Source organism: Mus musculus, chromosome 4 (genome assembly GCF_000001635.26).
Source record: "Mus musculus strain C57BL/6J chromosome 4, GRCm38.p6 C57BL/6J".
Taxonomy (NCBI): Eukaryota; Metazoa; Chordata; class Mammalia; order Rodentia; family Muridae; genus Mus; species Mus musculus.
The window spans coordinates 43,242,688-43,261,592 of NC_000070.6; the positions used below are offsets into that span (position 1 = coordinate 43,242,688).

At 45.0% G+C, this 18,905-nt stretch overlaps 1 protein-coding gene across 16 annotated transcripts in view; it reads left to right on the plus strand.

Moving 5' to 3' along the window:
- Unc13b (unc-13 homolog B) overlaps positions 1–18,905 on the plus strand; it is a 218,681-nt gene that overhangs the window by 196,495 nt on the left and 3,281 nt on the right. For 10 of the 16 annotated variants that reach the window (XM_030253406.1, XM_006537791.4, XM_017320116.2 and 7 more), the window contains 17 exons: positions 548–616; positions 2,015–2,104; positions 2,781–2,909; positions 6,770–6,894; positions 7,530–7,615; positions 12,788–12,914; positions 13,134–13,230; positions 13,442–13,585; positions 14,089–14,166; positions 14,589–14,666; positions 15,160–15,248; positions 15,463–15,615; positions 15,734–15,857; positions 15,964–16,020; positions 16,182–16,262; positions 16,775–16,922; positions 18,306–18,362. In XM_030253406.1, coding sequence (XP_030109266.1) covers positions 548–616; positions 2,015–2,104; positions 2,781–2,909; positions 6,770–6,894; positions 7,530–7,615; positions 12,788–12,914; positions 13,134–13,230; positions 13,442–13,585; positions 14,089–14,166; positions 14,589–14,666; positions 15,160–15,248; positions 15,463–15,615; positions 15,734–15,857; positions 15,964–16,020; positions 16,182–16,262; positions 16,775–16,922; positions 18,306–18,362 — 1,732 coding nt within the window. The remainder of the gene's footprint in view (positions 1–547; positions 617–2,014; positions 2,105–2,780; positions 2,910–6,769; positions 6,895–7,529; positions 7,616–12,787; positions 12,915–13,133; positions 13,231–13,441; positions 13,586–14,088; positions 14,167–14,588; positions 14,667–15,159; positions 15,249–15,462; positions 15,616–15,733; positions 15,858–15,963; positions 16,021–16,181; positions 16,263–16,774; positions 16,923–18,305; positions 18,363–18,905) is intronic. The other 6 variants (NM_021468.3, NM_001384106.1, NM_001310758.1 and 3 more) reach the window with 3 other exon arrangements.

Sequence of the window (18,905 nt, forward strand, 5' to 3'; positions counted from 1 at the left end):
TAGCCCTACATCCTTTGTTCACTGGACCTGCTCTGTAGGTGGGGCCTCGGACTCACAGGGCAGTCAGTGCTCAGGGACACCTGTCTCCCAGCTTTCTTGAGTCATGTCACTTATTTCTTACTATGCTCTCTAGTGCCTTGGGGGGTTGATCATCTTTTAGATAGGGCATGAAGAATCTGTGCAGACGATTAAAGCTTCTGACCATCAATAAATGTTTTACTTAAAGCTCAAAAAAAAAAAAAAAAATTGCCCCAAGTAACAGGTTGGAGAAAGTGTTTGGATTTCCTTTTGCTGACTAAGATGAGAGAGAGAGATGCAATCACTGGTCACATCATGCATTTAGAAGGAGATTGCTTTCCCCCAGAGACATGCCAGTATGAAAGGGTTCCTGGTTCAAGACAGTGCTGCTAAAAGATTTTAACAGGGTTCACCTCATCTATTTTCCTTTATATTGATTTGTCTGTAGTAGTTCTGTTTCTACTGTAATCGAGGGGGCTCAGAAACAGATTGCTTCTCTTTCTTTCTATTATTTCTTTCTCACCCTCAGAAAGAAAGATTTGTAAAACTGCTGGACCAGCTACACAACTCACTGAGGATAGACCTCTCTACATACAGGGTAAGTGAAGACATGATGTGGGAAAAGTAATGAGTAACCTCAAACTCAATCTGGAGGACGTGGGCACAGCTTAGCAGTAAGATGAAAGGCACGGGAACTGCTCTGTGTCTTTATACCCACTCGGATGGGCAATGCCATTGACACCCGTGGTTCTTCTGATCTCACTGCAGTGTACAAGTAGCGGGTACAGCTGCTTTTAGTGGGCAGGTGGCTTTCCAACTCCTTCTTATCATCCGATCCAACTTCATAATAACATAGGTTTTGCCAGAACTTCCCTTACAAATATTACTTAGCCATATTCATCTCCCTCCCTCCCTCCCTCCCTTCCTCCCTCCTCCCTCCCTCCCCCCTCTTCTCTGTCTGTCTGTCTGTCTGTCTGTCTGTCTGTCTCTCTCTCTCTCTCTCTGTCTATCTCTCTCTCTCTCTCCTCAGTTCCCAAGAGAGGTATGATCTTTGGCTAGTGGAACAAAGAGTAGACTGTCTTGAACAAGTACAGTGTGTTAGGTGTTCTATCTTTTTCTGGTACAGGAGGAAATGGATGTAGGAGTGTGGGTACCTGGGATGGCTCAGGATGAAACAGTGGTCAGCTTCTCAGCCTCTTCTAAGTTAGATCTTACATGGCCTTTGTCACTTAAAGTGTCACTCCTCTCCAGAGCAGGCAATCCACACACCTTAGAGCAGCCTCCAAATTAACAAAGTGAGGCTTTGTTTACTTATCCTCCATTTGTGAATAATGGAGGAATAACTACATATTATTTTTGGCACCAGTAGCCATCTGTAGGCTTAAAACTGATGGAGTGGAGAATAGCTCAGACTTTCCCTTCATCTCTCCACAGCAGCTTCCTCCTAAAATTTATGTCAAAGAGAATAATTTATGACATGCAGGGAAGTCTTACGGAATTCACTTCAGAGATTGTGCTCAGAACTCTGCCATCTGCTGGCTCCAGAGCATAGAAGAGCAGCGTTGACTGAAAGTACAGTTCTGGATCTATGTGGTCTATAGTGTGTCTTCATCTGTATCCATGATATACAGTTAGATTCTAGCTTCTGAAGTACTTACTGTGTGTAAGAAGCTTCATTTAAGGAGGGACAGAGGTAGAGAGAGAGTGCATGGCAGGGACTGACTGTATCTATGTTTATCTGAATAAATGCTCACACATTCATGGGAGGCAGGTTCGGGGAAGAAGTATGGCTTTCTGAGATGTGAAGTACTCATCTTGGTAGTAGGTAAGGACCTGCCTGGTTCAGTAGGTACTAAAAAATGAACCCAGTAATATAGGTGGCTCGGCGACAGAAAATCCCAGTGGGCAGCAGCTAGGGAAATTTTGGTTTCATTACTTTTGGCAGTGAAGGTTTTGTGTTCTGTTCCTTTCTTCACATTTGTTTGATTTGTAACAGAATAACTTTCCTGCTGGGAGCCCTGAGCGGCTTCAGGATTTAAAGTCTACAGTGGATTTGCTGACCAGCATTACTTTCTTCAGGATGAAGGTAAAGGTGGACAGAGCTGGTCAGTGCTGGACTTGGTCATAGACACCTGGAGAGTAAGAGTCGTTGGACAGTCTGAGGCAACAGTTTCCATTTCCAAACATAGCTGTCCCCTGGGTTACTTCTAGGAGATATGTAATCCGTAGATCAGTGAGGAAGGCCTAGAAGTTCTCCTCAGCCGCTAACCTGCTGCCAGTGTTCATGAGTTTTCTCATCACTGTGACAGGATACCCTACAGCCACAACTCAAAGGGCAGGAGGTTTCCTTTAGATCCCAGTTCTCGGGATATAGTTCATTGTGGCACGGAGGGAATGAACAGCAAAGGGGCTTAGTCCAGGACAGGGGGGGACTGGCTTCTTTTACTTCTCACATCTTGGTGGATCAGGAAGCAGAGAGTAGAACAGGGAGCTGGGGCACACTAACCCTCAAAGGCCTGCTCCTAGTGATCTGTGATAACTTAACACCATGTCCCAGAGGTTCTACAGCCTCTCCAAACAGTACCTCTAAATTCTTAAAACATGAACCTATGGGAGACATTTTTCATTCAAACCATAACACTGGGCAAGTTTGAGGACTTGGAAAAGTGAAATGAATCTGGAGTAGATTTGCAGGGATGATGGGTGGATATCTCACCTAGGTGCGCAGAACCCCCACCCATATTTCTTCTGTTAACTGGCAGGTGCAAGAACTTCAGAGCCCTCCAAGAGCCAGCCAGGTGGTAAAGGACTGTGTGAAAGCCTGCTTGAACTCTACATATGAATACATCTTCAACAACTGCCATGACCTCTACAGTCACCAGTATCAGCTGGTAAGAGGTTTGGCGTTAGTGAGGCCAGCTGACAGCAGCTCTTGGGAGCCTCAGTTTTCCTTTACTCGAAATTCATGGTGGAAAGGAGCTCAAAACAAAGTCCTTGATGTTCTCCAGGATGAGCAAGCAGTTGACTTTGACAAAAGGCTTTTCTATAAAACAACACATGCATATTTGACCTGAACAGAAAATGGCTGTGATAAATTTTGCTTTGAGCAGTTTGGTGGTTCGATTTGTGTGGAATTCTCAGGCCATCCCAGCCTCTTTCTTTTACCTTTACTATCTCAAGGTTAATTTTGATCAGATGTGTTTGGACCATGTAAGTTCTGCACTGCCTTCCCCTGAGACTATATTTGGCTTTGAGCTCCTGGCATGAAGTTTTAACTTTTCCCTGTGGTGACTCATTCTTCAGTTCATGGTCTTCTGAGACCAAAATCAGTCGTATTCACTGATCGACTCTCGAGGCTGAGCCTAGCTGTCTGTGAATCTGAGCTACTTTATCTGTTCTAGGTTAGATTCTAACTCAATGCTTGGAAACTTAGTTCATTTTTCTTTAAACAAATGATTACATTTGTTTGATTATGTTGTGGTTTATGGATGTGTGTGCACATACATACATGGAGGAGAAAGAATACCTGTAGGAATTGGTTCTCTCTTTTTAGAATGTTAGTCTCAGGGATTGAACTCAGGTCATCAGACTTGGTGAAAGATATCTTTACTGGCTGAGCCACTTCTCCAGTCCCATCTATCTGGATTCTTCCAACTATATAACTCTTCTGCCAACCATTTAAAAGCCAGGACTTTTTTTTTTTTTTTTTTTGGTTTTTTTGAGACAGGGTTTCTCTGTGTAGCCCTGACTGTCTTGGAACTCACTCTGTAGACCAGGCTGGCCTCGAACTCAGAAATCCTCCTGCCTCTGCCTCCCAAGTACTGGGATTTAAGGTGTGCGTTACCACTGACCGGCAGGACTTCTTTTTAGTTCCAATAACTCAATTACAGCTATGTCTTGCTAACTTATGCTTTTGCAGATTCACTTTCCTTTAGTGCAGCAAACACACACAATCCAACAAGTATACATATGTGTGTATGTATATCTGTATGTATGAATGTATATGTATATAAAATGTTCCAAGCCAGGTCTGAGAGAAGTCTTAAGTGCTCCCTGAAGGACTCCCCAGTCTCACACACACATGCATGTATATTCACCCAGTGTGGGCTTTTAAAAGTATTTTGAGAAAGGCATAAGAGTGAAGAGATTCCAAGGAGGAAGAATTCATTCTTGGTTCAACAATGGGAACATAAAAGAAGGGTGATAAGGCAATAGGACCAAAATGATGGAAATCTATTGAACACCCATCTTTTAGTGAATATATCCAAGCTGTAATGCTTCCTTGGAGGACCTTAGTAAAGATCTAAGACAGTGGTTCTCAACCTGTGGGTCATGACTCTTTTGGAGGTAGACAACCTTTTCATAGGAGTCCTCTAAGATCACCAGAAAGCACAAATATTAACATTATGGTTAATAAGAGCAAAATTACAATTATGAAGTAGCAATGAAAATAATTCTATGGTTGGGGTCATCACACATGAGGAACTATATTAAAGGGTCTAATATAGTGTTAGGAAAGTTGAGAACCACTAGTCTAAGATCTTTTCTTCATGCTGCCTTCTCTCATTCTAAATGTTCTTTTTATGCCAGCCATATACTTAGGCTTCCGCATTTAAAGGTTTTATAAACCTTCCACTGGTTCTGGTCTCCATGGGAGGTTTTTCTGGGGCCTTTGTTTAGCTTGTGGTATATTCTGGGTTTCTCTATCACTCATTTATGTATTCTCTTTGGCTAGTGAAAGATACTGTTCTCAGCTCTAATCTTTCAACCATGCAGATGTTTTAATATTTGATCTCTCTGCTCCAGCATAATAATGAACAAAGCTCTGAACAAGGCTGCAAATGCTCCAGGGACTTGGCTTTAGTCTCTTTATTTTCTATCTACTTTTCTACTTTCTCTGAATCTTATTTCCATGAGACAATGTATGCACTCGAGTAAACTCGTGGAGTTTCTGTTCAGTTGCATATCAACAAACAAAAACTCCTATTTTTCCATTAGTTCTTATTTCCTCTACGAGTCCTCAGGCAGAGCTCATTTGCCCACCTATTCATTGAACACATGGAGAATTAGAACGCAAAGTCAAGTGAAACACAGTTTTACACAGCCTTGGGAGAGATTCTGGTTTGGTAGAAATGAGGGCAAATTACTGCATTTGTCGTTATTTTTGTTGTTTTATTATATTTTATTATAGTTTTAGATATCTGATATGCTAATACCAGAAATTCATAGACTGTTCTGGGAGCCTGGGGGGGGGGGTCATCTAACCAAGCCAGGAGTGCCAGAGACAACTTTGCAGAAAGTCTAGCTGGATTTTGAGGAAGGCCTAGAACTGATATCAAGAAAGGAGCTGAAGGGAAGAGGGAGGGAAATAGAGTATTGGAGGCACAGAATTATTCATGCACATGTTAATCTCAGAAGGCCTGAGCAGTTTTACTCAGGTCTTTGTAACCTCAGACTTCGGAGCTCACCCGCTGTGAGGTCAGGTCTTAGCTCTAGGACAGAGGGCAGGTCACAGAAGCTCACTGTGCTTTTGTCTCCTCATCCAGAGCGTGAGAAACTAGCAACTTGTGCTCAAGAATCGCCAAGCAGATGAAATGAGATAGTGTGTGCAAAGCTGTTAGCAGCTGCCAGGCGCCAGAGTAAGCATGATGCAGTGCAACACAAGAGAACTGGCACGATGTGGAGTGGAGAGGAAGGGAGCAGCCTAACGACCATTGTGTCCAATGAAGGAGTCTAACTTAACTGAGGACCATGGAAGAGCTCTGAGATTCCCGTACAGAGAAATCACTGGTAGCTCACTGGAGGATGTATATAGTGGACTGCAGTTCAAAGGCCTAGGGTGTCTTTTGAATGAGTCTTTGCTGGGCTAGTGGCAGAAAAACTAAAAGAAAAAGGTGCATATAAGTGACACTAAGGTCAAGTCAATGACATATGGATTCAGTCCTGGTCTCTGCTGACTTCAGGCTCGTTAGGGGATTTTGGAAACTGTAGTAACATGTAGTATTCACATAAAAGTTCCACACTTGCCTCTGCTCCCGTGAGAAAGAATGTGCATTCCAGTCTCTGTAGTAATCATAAATTGTCTTTGCCTGGGATCTGAATATGAGTGACTATTCTTTTCCTGAGACTCATTGTTATATTCCTTTGTCTCCTAAGCAAATCATCTTCTTTGGATTGGCAAATAGCTTTCCAGGTGCATTTCTTCCAGCCAGCAATAGCCTTCAAGGGATCCAAAGAAGACTGGCCCCACTGAAAATTAGGTCAAACTGCACACAGGGTTTGTCCTGCTCAGCTTGAAGGAGCTTCTTAGAATTAGGATGTCTGTGTGTGCTGTGTGAAATGTGGATTTAAACAGGGACATCTGGAAAAGGAAGGTTGCCTGGGGGTGGGCGGATCTTACAGAAACAGACGTGTTAGTGAGGCTAGAGGATGCTCATTTCAGCCAGAGTCACATGTCCATAGTGACTAAGAGAAGAATCACAAGTGCCTTTATATCTCTTAGATTGTCCAAGCATACCAGAAGAGAGCCCCAGAGCTGAGGATAGCAATTCTCAGTGGTTGAAGGGTCTCCCAGTAGTCACCCCTCTTATGGAGCTGAGGCAGTCATTTAGAAGTCGTGTGCCAGAAAAGGAAGTATCCCTAACTTTAAAGTAGCAGGCATGGTAGAGGAAAAAGAAAAAGGAAGAGTCTTTTCAGTACTGTTGTGACTAGCTCCCTTTCTCCATGCCCCACCCCTCCCCTGAACACGAAGCAGGAACAACCTCTAGAGGAACCAGGGCCCAGCATTCGGAACTTGGATTTCTGGCCCAAACTTATCACACTCATTGTTTCGATCATAGAGGAGGATAAGAATTCCTACACACCTGTTCTGAGCCAGTGAGTATCACCCTACTTGGCTCTGTCTGGTTGGGGATTGGTCTGTCCATCTAACAGTCTCTCTCTTTCCTATCTCTGTATGTTTGCAGTGCCACCTCTTCCAACTGTCCGTCCATCTGTCCCTCTGTCCCTTGTATCTGTCTGGGTAACTGTTTCTGGAGACAGGTGTGGAAACATAAGGGGGGGCCCTATACAGGATGGGATAGCCTCCCCAGAGAGAAAGGCTTCTGGGACTGTAACTGTTAGGGGAGCCCCAGGGGACCCAGAGACTGTGTGTGCATGTGCCCGTCCACAATGAAAAAAAGCTGGCCTCTTAAGGCCCACCCCTGCTCTTTCTCCTGCAGCTTATCTATCCTGAGCCTGTCCTTCAGCCTCAACCCTCCTCAGGGATTCAATGCCTTGTCTGTACCTTCTGGGCATTCTGTCCTTTGGGTTCATCTTAGCTAATATGGTCCCCCTCTCCGTCATTTATTCTCCCATTAGTCCCTGGGCCCCTTTTCTCCAGACTCAGTCTAGTCCTGTTCCCTAGGACTCAACTCCTCTTCATTATGTCTTGTGAGAACTAGGTACCTTGGGATAAATAAAACCAAATAGCTCTTGCCTTGATGTTTACCATGTTTTTTTCCATCTCTCAGGTTTCCTCAGGAGTTGAACGTAGGAAAAGTCAGTGCAGAAGTGATGTGGCATCTGTTTGCTCAAGACATGAAATATGCACTGGAGGGTAAGGGTCTGCCAGACTCCATCTACCTCATAAGCTCTTTCTTTCCTTTACCACACAACTTCAAGTTCTTGGTAAACAGTATAGTAAGCAAGTAGAGGGCTTCTAGCCATGGAGGCAGGTAAGCTATGGGAGGCATAGGACAGACAAAGCTGTAGCCTAAGGAGCCATGTAAGGACAGTGGGTGTGCAGGTGTGGGTTTCTCCTTCTAGCTTTATAACAAGTACCTATGCAGGGCCTTTCCAGCCCAGAAAGCAGCTTTACCCATGGTGAAGGGTTTCTGAATAGTGGCTTGCTTCCAAGAGTTATCTTTAAAGTTTGAAGAACAAGAGAAGCTTAAATACTTAGAGATGTCATTATTTTCTTATATTTCTGGCCTGGCTTTCTTTGAAACCTGCTCAGAAGGCTACTTCCCTCAGCCCATAGAGCAGAGCCAGATAATTCTCTTCACTTTGTTCATTCAGCTTATTCTGTTTTCCATTTCTCACCCTCACAAAGATATCCCTCTCCGTCTATGTCTATACCCGTCTGCGCACCAGTCTAGCCGCTGTTCCATCTGCTATATATGTTAGTGTAGCTCCTCAGTCTTGGAAAGTGGGTCTGAAGGAAAAGGAGGCACATGGGACAAGCTCAGGGCAAAGTCTGTGCTCCACTTGGGTGGAGGGAAGACATGGATCACTCTCAGACTCTTAAGCCTGTGAGGTTTAGAATCAGAATTCTTGAGGTTCAAAGACACTTTGAAGGTCTGTGCTAAGTTGTTATAGCCAGACCACATGTGGATTTACATTATGTAAGTCAGCCTCCGAGCAGTGGCTGAGTCTTGCTTACTTTGGGCAATGTAATACACACATTTATACAGGTTTTGCCTGACATCCCTGCCTTGGTGAGACAGCACTCACCAAACCTGATGGGAAGTTTGGTGTCAGTTCTCAATGAACAATTGTGGTGGGCTTAACAGAAAAAGTAAACACCTCTGAAAAATAAACCAACTCACAAGATGGGTAGTGTAAGGCGGAGTTATTCACCCACTTGTTAGGCTTCAGGCCTTTTACCTCGTACGAGCAAAGTCAGCTTGCTCTTTCCAGCCATTTAATGTTGTGAGTTCCCGTTTTCTCGTCTATGCACTAGGAGTAGCTGTGTCATCCATTTCCTGAGCTGATAAGGTAACTGGACGATAGAAAGCACAGCTAGCAAATGTCCTCAGCTCTGAGGAAAGCTCAACTACTAGGAACAAGAAGGAACCATTAATCTGCTGTGCCACACATGTGGAGATTTAAATTTTTTTACCTCTTTAAAAGATAGGGGTAGCAAAGGGAAGGGAGTGCACACAATGAAAAGCTATGCTAATGTAAGAATGAAGGAGAAGCTGTACTATAGCAGGGAGATGGAAGAATGGGCTGTGATAGATGCTTGGTGAGAGACTAGAACAAGAACTGCTGATTCTAGAATATGAAGGAAAAAGAGGACAGTATTGATCCTGATGGTAGAAGAAATGTTGACAATACTGCCCTTAACTAGGGATGGTAGAGAGGAGGTTGGAGCACGAGGGTGGTGAATTCAAGGCCAGCCTAGGATACTTATTGAGTTCCAGGTCATTCCTGGGCAATTTAGTGATTGACAAATGCTGCTATGTAATTATCCTCCCACTTAAAATATGAAGGAGAAAGTTCCCTCCTGCTTCTTTGCAGTAAACCTCATCCCTACTCTCCATTTATTGAGTATTTTCTTTCTGCCAGGCACTATGCTCCTTGCTGAATACTCATTAAGATGAGTAAGGCAGAGCCTTGACTCTTGAGAAGCTCATAGGCCAGTCTAGAAAACAGATTTATAAATTGGTGGTTACAATACAAAGTTCTAAATGCCACAAAAAGAATGAATATAGGGTGCTGAGAACATAAAAGAGAACCATGTAATGGGGTTTGTGAAACCTCAGATCTGCAAAGGAAAAGCCAAAGAAAACATGAGAGGACATTGTTACTTCAGAGACATTGTCTCTTCAGAGACAGTAATAACAGCAGCAAAGGAAACTAAGAACACTGGGTGCCGCTGGCCCAGCATGTATTTTCCTTTGAGAGGTGGGAGCAAAACAGCAGTTCACAATTTCTCTCACTACAGAGGACAGGGAAAATAGTCAGTGGGAGATGAGGTTGTAAAGGGCTAGATCATAGGTGACAATGTATAGGTTTCTGGACTCCATCAGGCAGGTGGAAGCCCCTCACATCTTGAGCAGGAGATTGATATAATCAGATTTATCATAGAGAAATCAGATTTATCATATGCTATGGAGAGTAGATTGGAAGGGAATAGCCAGTCTAGTGGCTAAGTCTAGTATAGGCTAAATACAGTGGTGCTGATATACCTAGCAGGTAATAGTGTACCTAGAAAGAAATAGATTCCAGGGGCATTTTGTAGGTAAAATGGGTGGGCACTGATGATTTGGGGGGATGGAGTAGGAACAGTACTGAGGATGAAACCGAAGGTCTTGTGTATCCTAGGAGGCCTTGGATAGCCTAGGCAGGCCTTGAATTTGCAGTCCTTTTGACATAGCCTCCTGAGTATCTGGGATCATAGGTCTATACCACCTTGTCCAGTAAGAGATGGTGATTTAATTGCATGGAAGAAGACAAGAAGAAAGTATATTTTAGGATGTTTTACCTTTGAACAATAGTGTAATACTAGTTGGCATATTCTGTTCACCTTCACTTGAAGGTGTTAAAACAGCAAGAGGTGGGAGAAAACAAGTTAAATTTAATCATACGATTCCATCAGAGTCTTTATAGACATTACCAGAATTAGAGATTTAGGAGAGATTGTGGGTTCAAAGAACCCTCTAGGAATGAAAGATGGAAGAAAGAAAACATGGCTGGGGAGATAGCTCAGTGGGGTGGGGGAAGCTCTACCTGTTCAAGTCCACTACCCATCCCTCCTCCCCCATGTAAAAAGATGGATGCAGGCCAAGCATGATAGCATTCAGGGAACAGAGGCAAGAAGATCTCTGAGTTTGAGGCCAGCCAGTCTAGATAACAAGTTTCAAGCCAACCAGAGCTACATAGCAAGACCCTGTTGAGGGATACTAGGAAGTAGAGAGATGCAGCAGGCTGGCTAACCTGGAGTTACTGCACCTCAACAGAAGTGTCAGAGAAACACTGCCTAAACAAGGTCTAAGGTACAAACCAACACCTCAACGTATCCTCTAACCTGGACATGTAGATGTGGATATACACACATACACAATAAGTAAGTGAATAAACAGACAAACAAAGATTTTAAAGCCCCGGCTAACAGATTAACTCCAATTCTACCACAAGTAACAACCTCATGAAATTTGCATACAATATCTAGACTTGGTTTTTAGGTGCTAAGACACTTTTTGTTTCAGATAAGAATCTCTCATTGCATTGGAGTTTCACCAAGTCAGTTAGGCTGGTGGGCCCATGAGCTTTCAGAGATCTGCCTGTCTCCACCTCCCGTCTTCCATCACCTTCCATCCTGCCACTATGCCCAGCTTTTTATGTAGGTTCTGGATTCTGAGCTCAGGTCCTCATGTTAATGAGTCAAGCATTCTACCAACTGAGCTATCTCCACAGTGCTCACATGCGGCCTTGCTAGAGGATTGACTCTTTGGATCGTGTTAGAAAAATGTATACCCAGTGTTTGAACACTCACCTACTTAGTGTTTATGTACTGAAGTTAATATTTGATATAGAAATTGGGGCCTGGTACCAGAGGACACATAATGGATTGTCAGAGAATGCAAGAGTATACAAATACAGTAACTCAAAGGTCCTGAAATAAAAGAAAATGTTCAAGCGTCACCAGGAAGCCCTGTCCCCATTTCCAGTGTATTGCTGACCAAGCATAAGGGAGATGGACCCTGTGCCATCATTCTGTGTCTCAAGGCCAGGGACTGGTTCAAGAGCGCTAGAAAGTGGAATAGAAAGGAGGGTCTCTGGCATCCCCGATTTTCACACTTTTTGTTGCTCATTGGTATCTCTGTTTGTCACAAGCCACTTCTATCATTCGTATTCGAAAAGTCTTCTTTGGTGGTAAGAACTTTTGGTTGTCCCTTTTGCCTCTAGTCTTATATCCTTCCTTCTCTTGCTCACTGCTTTCTAGAAGAGATGGCAAATGTAGCTTTGGGTTACAATGGTCCTATAGTTCCAGAAGATGAAAGTCTAGGGACTCCAAACCTTTCCAGGTTGTGACCCAGGCTTCTCCTTCCCTGATGAGTATCTGCTGCACTAATCACTAGAACTAGCATCCCTAGACTAGATATTCTGCTTTGACTTGGAGGAGCAATACCTATGCTATCTCAAAGTTAAGCAATGATGTCTTTGAGGATACCAGCTGCTCCTTCTCTCTTGCTTAGTCTCTCCTTCTTTATAACCTTTATATCAGTACATACTGACTTTTATTATTCAAATTAATACATCAGCTATAAAGGGAAGATTATGTGTGGATGTAGTCAGTGTTCTAGACTCTGAGTTGGCCCTGAGTGAACTTCATCCTAGATTTAGATTCAGCTAGCTAACCCATTAGATCCATACTAATACTCCTATTTGCTACAGCATGGTGGCTTCTTCTGTTTTCCATAGTTTCCAAAGTGATGATCCTCATTTGCATGTTTCCCTGAGGGCTCATTTCCTGTGTTTCAGCTCTTCTTGGGAGCCCTTCACTTTACCTTGAGATTCTGTCATAACATGGTTGTTCCCTGTCATTCTGTTTGGTTTTCTGTCTCTAGTGGCTCCTATTAACATATTCCTATCACGTGTAACTTAATATCTCTTCATTTAAGCCTACTTGATAGAATAGTTCAGTTACTAAGATCGAAAACAAACAACCACTAGAAAACCATTGTCTTTCCTTCACTTCTGTCACCCTATTCCCTGGTAGACTCCACTAATTATCGTTAGCGCCCTTTCCTTTCCTTACCAGAGACCAGAGACTTCACTTTGCACTTCCAGAAGTTAGATTAAGACTATAGACTTGACTTGGCTTAGCCTCTGTAAAGGCAGCTCTTAGAGGATGGGTTTGGGAGGTAGATGTTAGAAATACTTGTGAGTCACCTGTCTTCTAGGCTCTCTGTCAGAGCCACCTATGTAGACCTACTGCCTTAGGAAATATAGGAACCATGGCTACTGCTAAAACTTGATCCAGTTTCCCTCCCTCCATTAGAACACGAGAAAGACCGGCTGTGTAAGAGTGCTGACTACATGAACCTGCACTTCAAGGTGAAGTGGCTCCACAATGAATATGTGCGCGATCTGCCTGCCCTCCAGGGGCAAGTGCCTGAGTACCCAGCGTGAGTGTGTGGGCAGCAGGTGGGGGGCTTCTGAATGGGTGAAGATAGTACCCTACATTGGGTTTAGTAGGCTCAGCTCAGGTTGCCTGTTGCAGGCACTGCTTTAGAAAGAGAAGTGTTAATGCCCTGCCTTCCAGAGATTCCATCTGGAGGAGCTGTCAGGTCTTATGGTCTATACCAATTATCTTCAGTCCTCAGGTTTTCCTGTCCTAACTACAGGTGGTTTGAGCAGTTTGTGCTACAGTGGCTAGATGAGAATGAAGATGTGTCACTGGAATTCCTTCGTGGGGCCTTGGAACGAGATAAGAAGGATGGGGTAAGTTGGGGACTTTAGCCACATAGTGATCAGTTGGGTCTCGGCATTCAGCTATTGGCCAGAAGTTTTGAGATTCTGCTAGGCTGATCTACCCTGTCCTAAACAATCTGTAGAAAAGCTATGGAGAGCATGGAGCCACCCATGCTAGGCAGACCTCTTTCAAACCCTAAAGCTGGGTATGGATGGTTATTCCATGTGTGGTGTTCCTTAGTTCCAGCAGACATCAGAGCATGCCTTGTTTTCCTGTTCTGTGGTGGATGTCTTTACACAACTCAACCAGAGCTTTGAGATCATCCGGAAGTTGGAATGTCCAGACCCCAACATCCTTGCCCACTACATGAGAAGGTTTGCTAAGGTAATAATGGACCTCCTGGGCCCTTGCCCCTTCACACCACCACACTCACAGTTAGTCATAGGCCTGTGTTCTACCCTCTTCTATGGTGGCCTTCTAGTAAAGCCTTATATTACCTACTTCCCCTTTGCTGTGTTTTAAGCAGACTGATAGTCTGATAGTCTGTCTCAGTTCTGCTCTGCAGTTGAGAGGGAATTTTGCTCCTTCCTATGAGTCCTTCTTTGCTTTCTTGATATTTTAGGGGTTTGTTTTGTTTTGTTTCATATATTTGTGATCCAGTCTTGCTGTATAGCCCTGGCTGGTTTAGAATCACTATGTAGCCTAGACTGGCTTGAACCTGCAACAAGTCCTCCTGGCCTCTGCCTCCCGAGTGCTAGGACTATACGTGTCCTTCACTGCAGCCAGCTCCCTGCTGTTGTTATGTTGGGATGGGAAATGGAAGTTCAGGCAGCAAGGCCCCTGTGAGATAATAAGGATTCTCTTTTTTTTTTCTTCTCTTTCCTCAGACCATTGGGAAAGTGCTGATGCAGTATGCAGACATCTTATCAAAGAACTTCCCAGCTTACTGCACAAAGGAGAGACTGGTAGGGCCTGGCCCTGGGCACTGAGAGGAAGGGAGTGGAAGATATCTGAGTGCCCTTCATGCTTTGCCTAAGATTCATGCCACACGATAATGAGAAGTTTGCTAAGAGTGCCTCTGAGCTTCTACTTGGTGCTTTTTCCTCTACTAAGCATTTACTTAGTCTTCAATTTAAAAATTTCAGACATTCATAGATAGAAAAAGTAACACCATGAGTTCCTGTGTAACTACTACCTAGTCTACATTTAGGCAAAAATGTTTACTATCTTTGTCCAAAGAGACTTCTCTGAATTGGCTTTAGATATCAGCCTTTAGGGTAATGTGAAGTGCCTGTAGCCTTGGGATAGCTTAATAGAGTGAGGGACCCTACACTAGGGGCACTGTGCTAAAAGGAGCTAAGACTGAAGGCATCTGTCTGTCCCAAAGCCCTGTATCCTGATGAACAACATGCAGCAACTGAGGGTCCAGCTGGAGAAAATGTTTGAGGCCATGGGAGGCAAAGAGGTAAGTTCAGGATATGCGCTCACTGCGCTTTGCCTGGGCAGAGCTGCCTGGCCACAGAGCTCTACCCTCTCTCAGTTAAGCTAGGTGAGGTGTGCTTAGCTTCCGACTCAGGATGGCTTCGTTTGAGATAGGCACTGTGGTAAAATCCTGGAAAGGAAAAGTAGCCACTGGGTTATGGTACTAACCAGAGAAACAAGCATAGAGGGAGGGAGGGCCCTGGGAGGGAGAGGCAGGCATTTGGGGTATGGACCTAGGATAGAGAATTAATTAGCCATTGGGGTATGTTTCTAAGAAGAATTGGGAATGGGAGGTGTTGGGTCCTAGGAGGGAGGAGCTAACATTGAGGTGTAGTCCTAGAAAGGAGGAGACAGTATTGAGATATGATCCTAGAAGGGAAGAGTGGGTGTTGGAACACGGCCATACGGGGAATGGTGGCGTATGAAGTAGTGAGAGCAGCCTAACCTAGTCTCCCCCCCCGCCCCGCCCCCCATAGCTGGACTCCGAAGCTGCAGACAGTCTGAAGGAGCTGCAGGTGAAACTGAATACAGTTCTGGATGAGCTTAGCATGGTGTTTGGAAACAGGTCAGTGGCCCCCAAACATGCAACCCTTAGAACCAGATGTAGTTTCTGGACATCCCTAGAGCTGCTACCATACCCATCCAGCTATAGACATTCCTATATTCCTGTGTATTGTCCCTTATGGAGACGCAGCATAAAGATATGAGTCTAAATTGCTGCTGTTGCTCCACTGTCAGTGTGGGGAACAGGGAGGGCTGCACTGTAGGCATATGTGTAGCTTCCAGGTGCGGATTGATGAATGTGTTCGACAAATGGCTGACATCCTGGGCCAAGTTCGGGGCACAGGGAATGCATCCCCTAACGCCAGGGCCTCGGTGGCTCAGGATGCAGATAGTGTGCTGCGACCTCTCATGGACTTCCTGGATGGCAAGTGAGTAGCCCTCTGTGAGGAAAAGTAAAGCTGAGGCCTTCACAGGGGAGCCTTGGGGGAGCCTCAGGAGTGGGCACTCCAGCCTTTTCCCAGCCTCACCTGTTGTCTGAATCTGTAGCCTCACGCTGTTTGCCACTGTGTGTGAGAAGACAGTTCTGAAGCGGGTCCTGAAGGAGCTCTGGCGGGTGGTGATGAACACCATGGAGCGGGTTATTGTCCTGCCCCCACTCACTGACCAGACGGTAAGAGCACCATCCTCCCGGTCCTCCCACTGTCTCCTTTCCCTCACTCCTCACCTCCTGATAAAGTTTGCAGTCCTCTGCTTTTGACTGATCTCTCTCTGCCCAGGGCACCCAGCTGATCTTAACTGCTGCCAAGGAGCTGAGCCAGCTTTCCAAACTCAAGGTTCTTGGGATGAGGGGTCCATGAGGCTGCAGGGAGGGTGCCTGGGGGGCTGATATGGGGAGAGAACTACTATGCAAGAGCTATTTTTGAACTGGCTGGTGAGGGCTCTGCACTTATGACTGCCCTGGGCTTTCCTGATAATTTTTCCTCTGGGGTTCCAGGACCACATGGTACGGGAGGAAACACGGAATCTCACTCCAAAGCAGTGTGCTGTCCTCGACTTGGCCTTGGACACCATCAAGGTGGACACTTTTCCCTTCTCCAGACAGTCTGCACACTTGGCCTTGACATCCCACCATGCCAGACTAGCTATCAGGCTCTTAGTATTCTGTATCCAAAGAACAAAACCTCAGCAGTGTCAGGGATACAGAAAGAAAGAAACAATTCCAAGCCCAAGACACAAGATTGGTAAGGTGATCATGAGCCAGGTGCATGTAAACTACAAATGAGGCATTTGGAGGTCTGAGGTGCCAAGTTCCCTAAGGTTCAGAGAGGTAAAAGATCACCTTTGGCTCTTCACCCGACCTAAAATGCTTCTATCTCATACCTGCCCAACTTGATAGGCCCTTTCTTCAAACACTCCGTGAATATGCCTGTCCCTTACTGTTCTTGCTGAACATCCTAATGATGCTGAGGCTCCGTGGATCATAGCTTGTCAAATAGTCTCTTCTCAAAGTCCTCTTCTGGCTTCTCTGAGGACAGTTTGGGAGCTGCCTCTCTGTGAGGATGAAGCAGGTGATCATTTATCTTTCAGCAATACTTCCATGCAGGAGGCAATGGTCTGAAGAAAACCTTCCTGGAAAAGAGCCCAGACCTGCAGTCTCTGCGTTATGCCCTCTCTCTGTATACACAGACTACAGACACTCTCATCAAGACATTTGTGCGCTCACAGACTGCCCAGGGTAAGGAACTATGTGTTCCCATCCCCCGCCCCCATATACAGCACCTGTAGGGAATTATTGTTTAGCCCTTGGAGAGGATCCAATTTCTCCTCCAAGATTGACTCTCAACATTCAGTACTTACCCAGGCACATACCCACACCAGGCAGGGGAATGAGAGTCACAGGGGTTTTGAAAATGTGTCTGGGATTTCCTTATTCCTTTTCCTGGACATTTCCTGGGCTCAGCTTTGCACAGTTGAAGAAGAAAATAGGAAGCCTTGACAGGGAGTCATGTGCAGCCTTACTGCTTTACTTGATGGTGTTCTGGAGAAAAAAAAAAGCAAAGGGTTCCCCAGACCATCAGCACAGATGATTAGCAGACTAAGGCAGATCACGGGCAGGTGATACTTAGCTGATACTTACTACATAGCAAGGCTGAGGGCTCGAGAATGATGCTTATGCACCGGGGACCAGACAGCTCCGTTGGTCTGTTTTGGGGGTAGGGGCAGAATTTTTTTTTTTTTTTGTCTTGGGAATTTTCAGTCCCCTATATTTGCCACCAGCTATGCCTGTCCAAACTAAAGCACATCTTCAAAGAGAGGCTCATCCTGGAATTATGACCTGATCCTGAAGCCAAATCCTTCCAGGAGGTACCCTACAGGCATACTTACAAGGGTTCCTCCAAGAGAACTCGGGCAGGCTGCCAGGGTTACGACCCTAATGATGTAGCAAGAGCGGGAGGCTTGAGTTTTACTGAGCTGTGGATGTGAACTACAGAGTTGACTCAGAAGGGAGAAATCTAAGCAGTCAAGACTGGAAGTAATGGAACATGAGAAAATGGAGGAATTGTGCATTACTGCTCCGTTTCTGTTCTCAGTCCAGAGTCTGGGAGTTGCGGGGAGACAAGAGAAGCAGGGATGGGTGTGGCTGAAGGGGGCAGGGAGAACTTCTGCAGAGCTAAGGACATATACGGCCTGTAATATGAGGGAGGGTCTGAGCTAACCCAGAAGGCTTTTGGGAGCATTGAGCTACAGCTAGGTAACAGTGAAGATGGAGCATAAAGTGCTAGCGGAGTGCACCATGGGGATTTTGTCTGTCACCTCAGGGGCTAGAAAATCAGAAGCGGCACCTCTGCCTTTTCCTGCTGGCCTTAGATAGGTTCCGTCTATACTTTCCACTGTTCTGCCATGGTTTAGTTGGTCTCTAACTGGAGGAGTCTAATGTGGAATACTTAGGCATTGACTTTGACTCTTTGACTTATGCATCCTACCCCACCCCCACCCCCACCTCTGAGCTTCTTGAATGTCTGAGCTCTCTCAAATGGCTGTAACTCTTTGACCTTTAACCTCTCTTCTTTCTCTGTCCTCCTGCCGCTCACCTCTTGACTTGCCTGTCCTCGCTCAGTACATGATGGGAAAGGTATTAGGTTTACTGCTAACGAGGACATTCGGCCAGAAAAGGGTATGTTCTTTTACACTGTGCAAATGTGAATCAAACACTGACTCACCCAGTGGACTACAGTGAGCTGTGTGCTCGGGGTGGCTGGACCAGCTATTAAATGTTCAGCAGTTCTGTACCAAATCTTAGCCTTTGGCAGTGGATGCCTGACTTCTTCTGAGATTGCGACTAGAGAGTTATTCTATGGATTAAAGTAGGACAGAGAAGGGACACCCAGAAATCCCAAGGATAAGCACGAGATTGCTTCTCTTACCTTAAGAACATTAAGAGATTGTCGTTAAGCCAGGGCACAGTAGCACATGCCTATTATCTGAGAAATCAAGAGGCTGAAGCAGGAGGCACTCAAGTTCAAGTCTACCTTGCACTACGCAGGGAGTAAGAATGAGCAGAAAGCAAAGAGGAGGAGGGAAGGAGGGAGAGAAAATTCTCTGTGTATTTTTAAAGTAAGTTTCTTCCCAGATACTGCCAGCCTATTTTGAGTTATAGTGCACAGCCTCATTCTTTTTCTCCTTTTTGTTTTCTCTCCCATTTGTTACTTCCCCATGA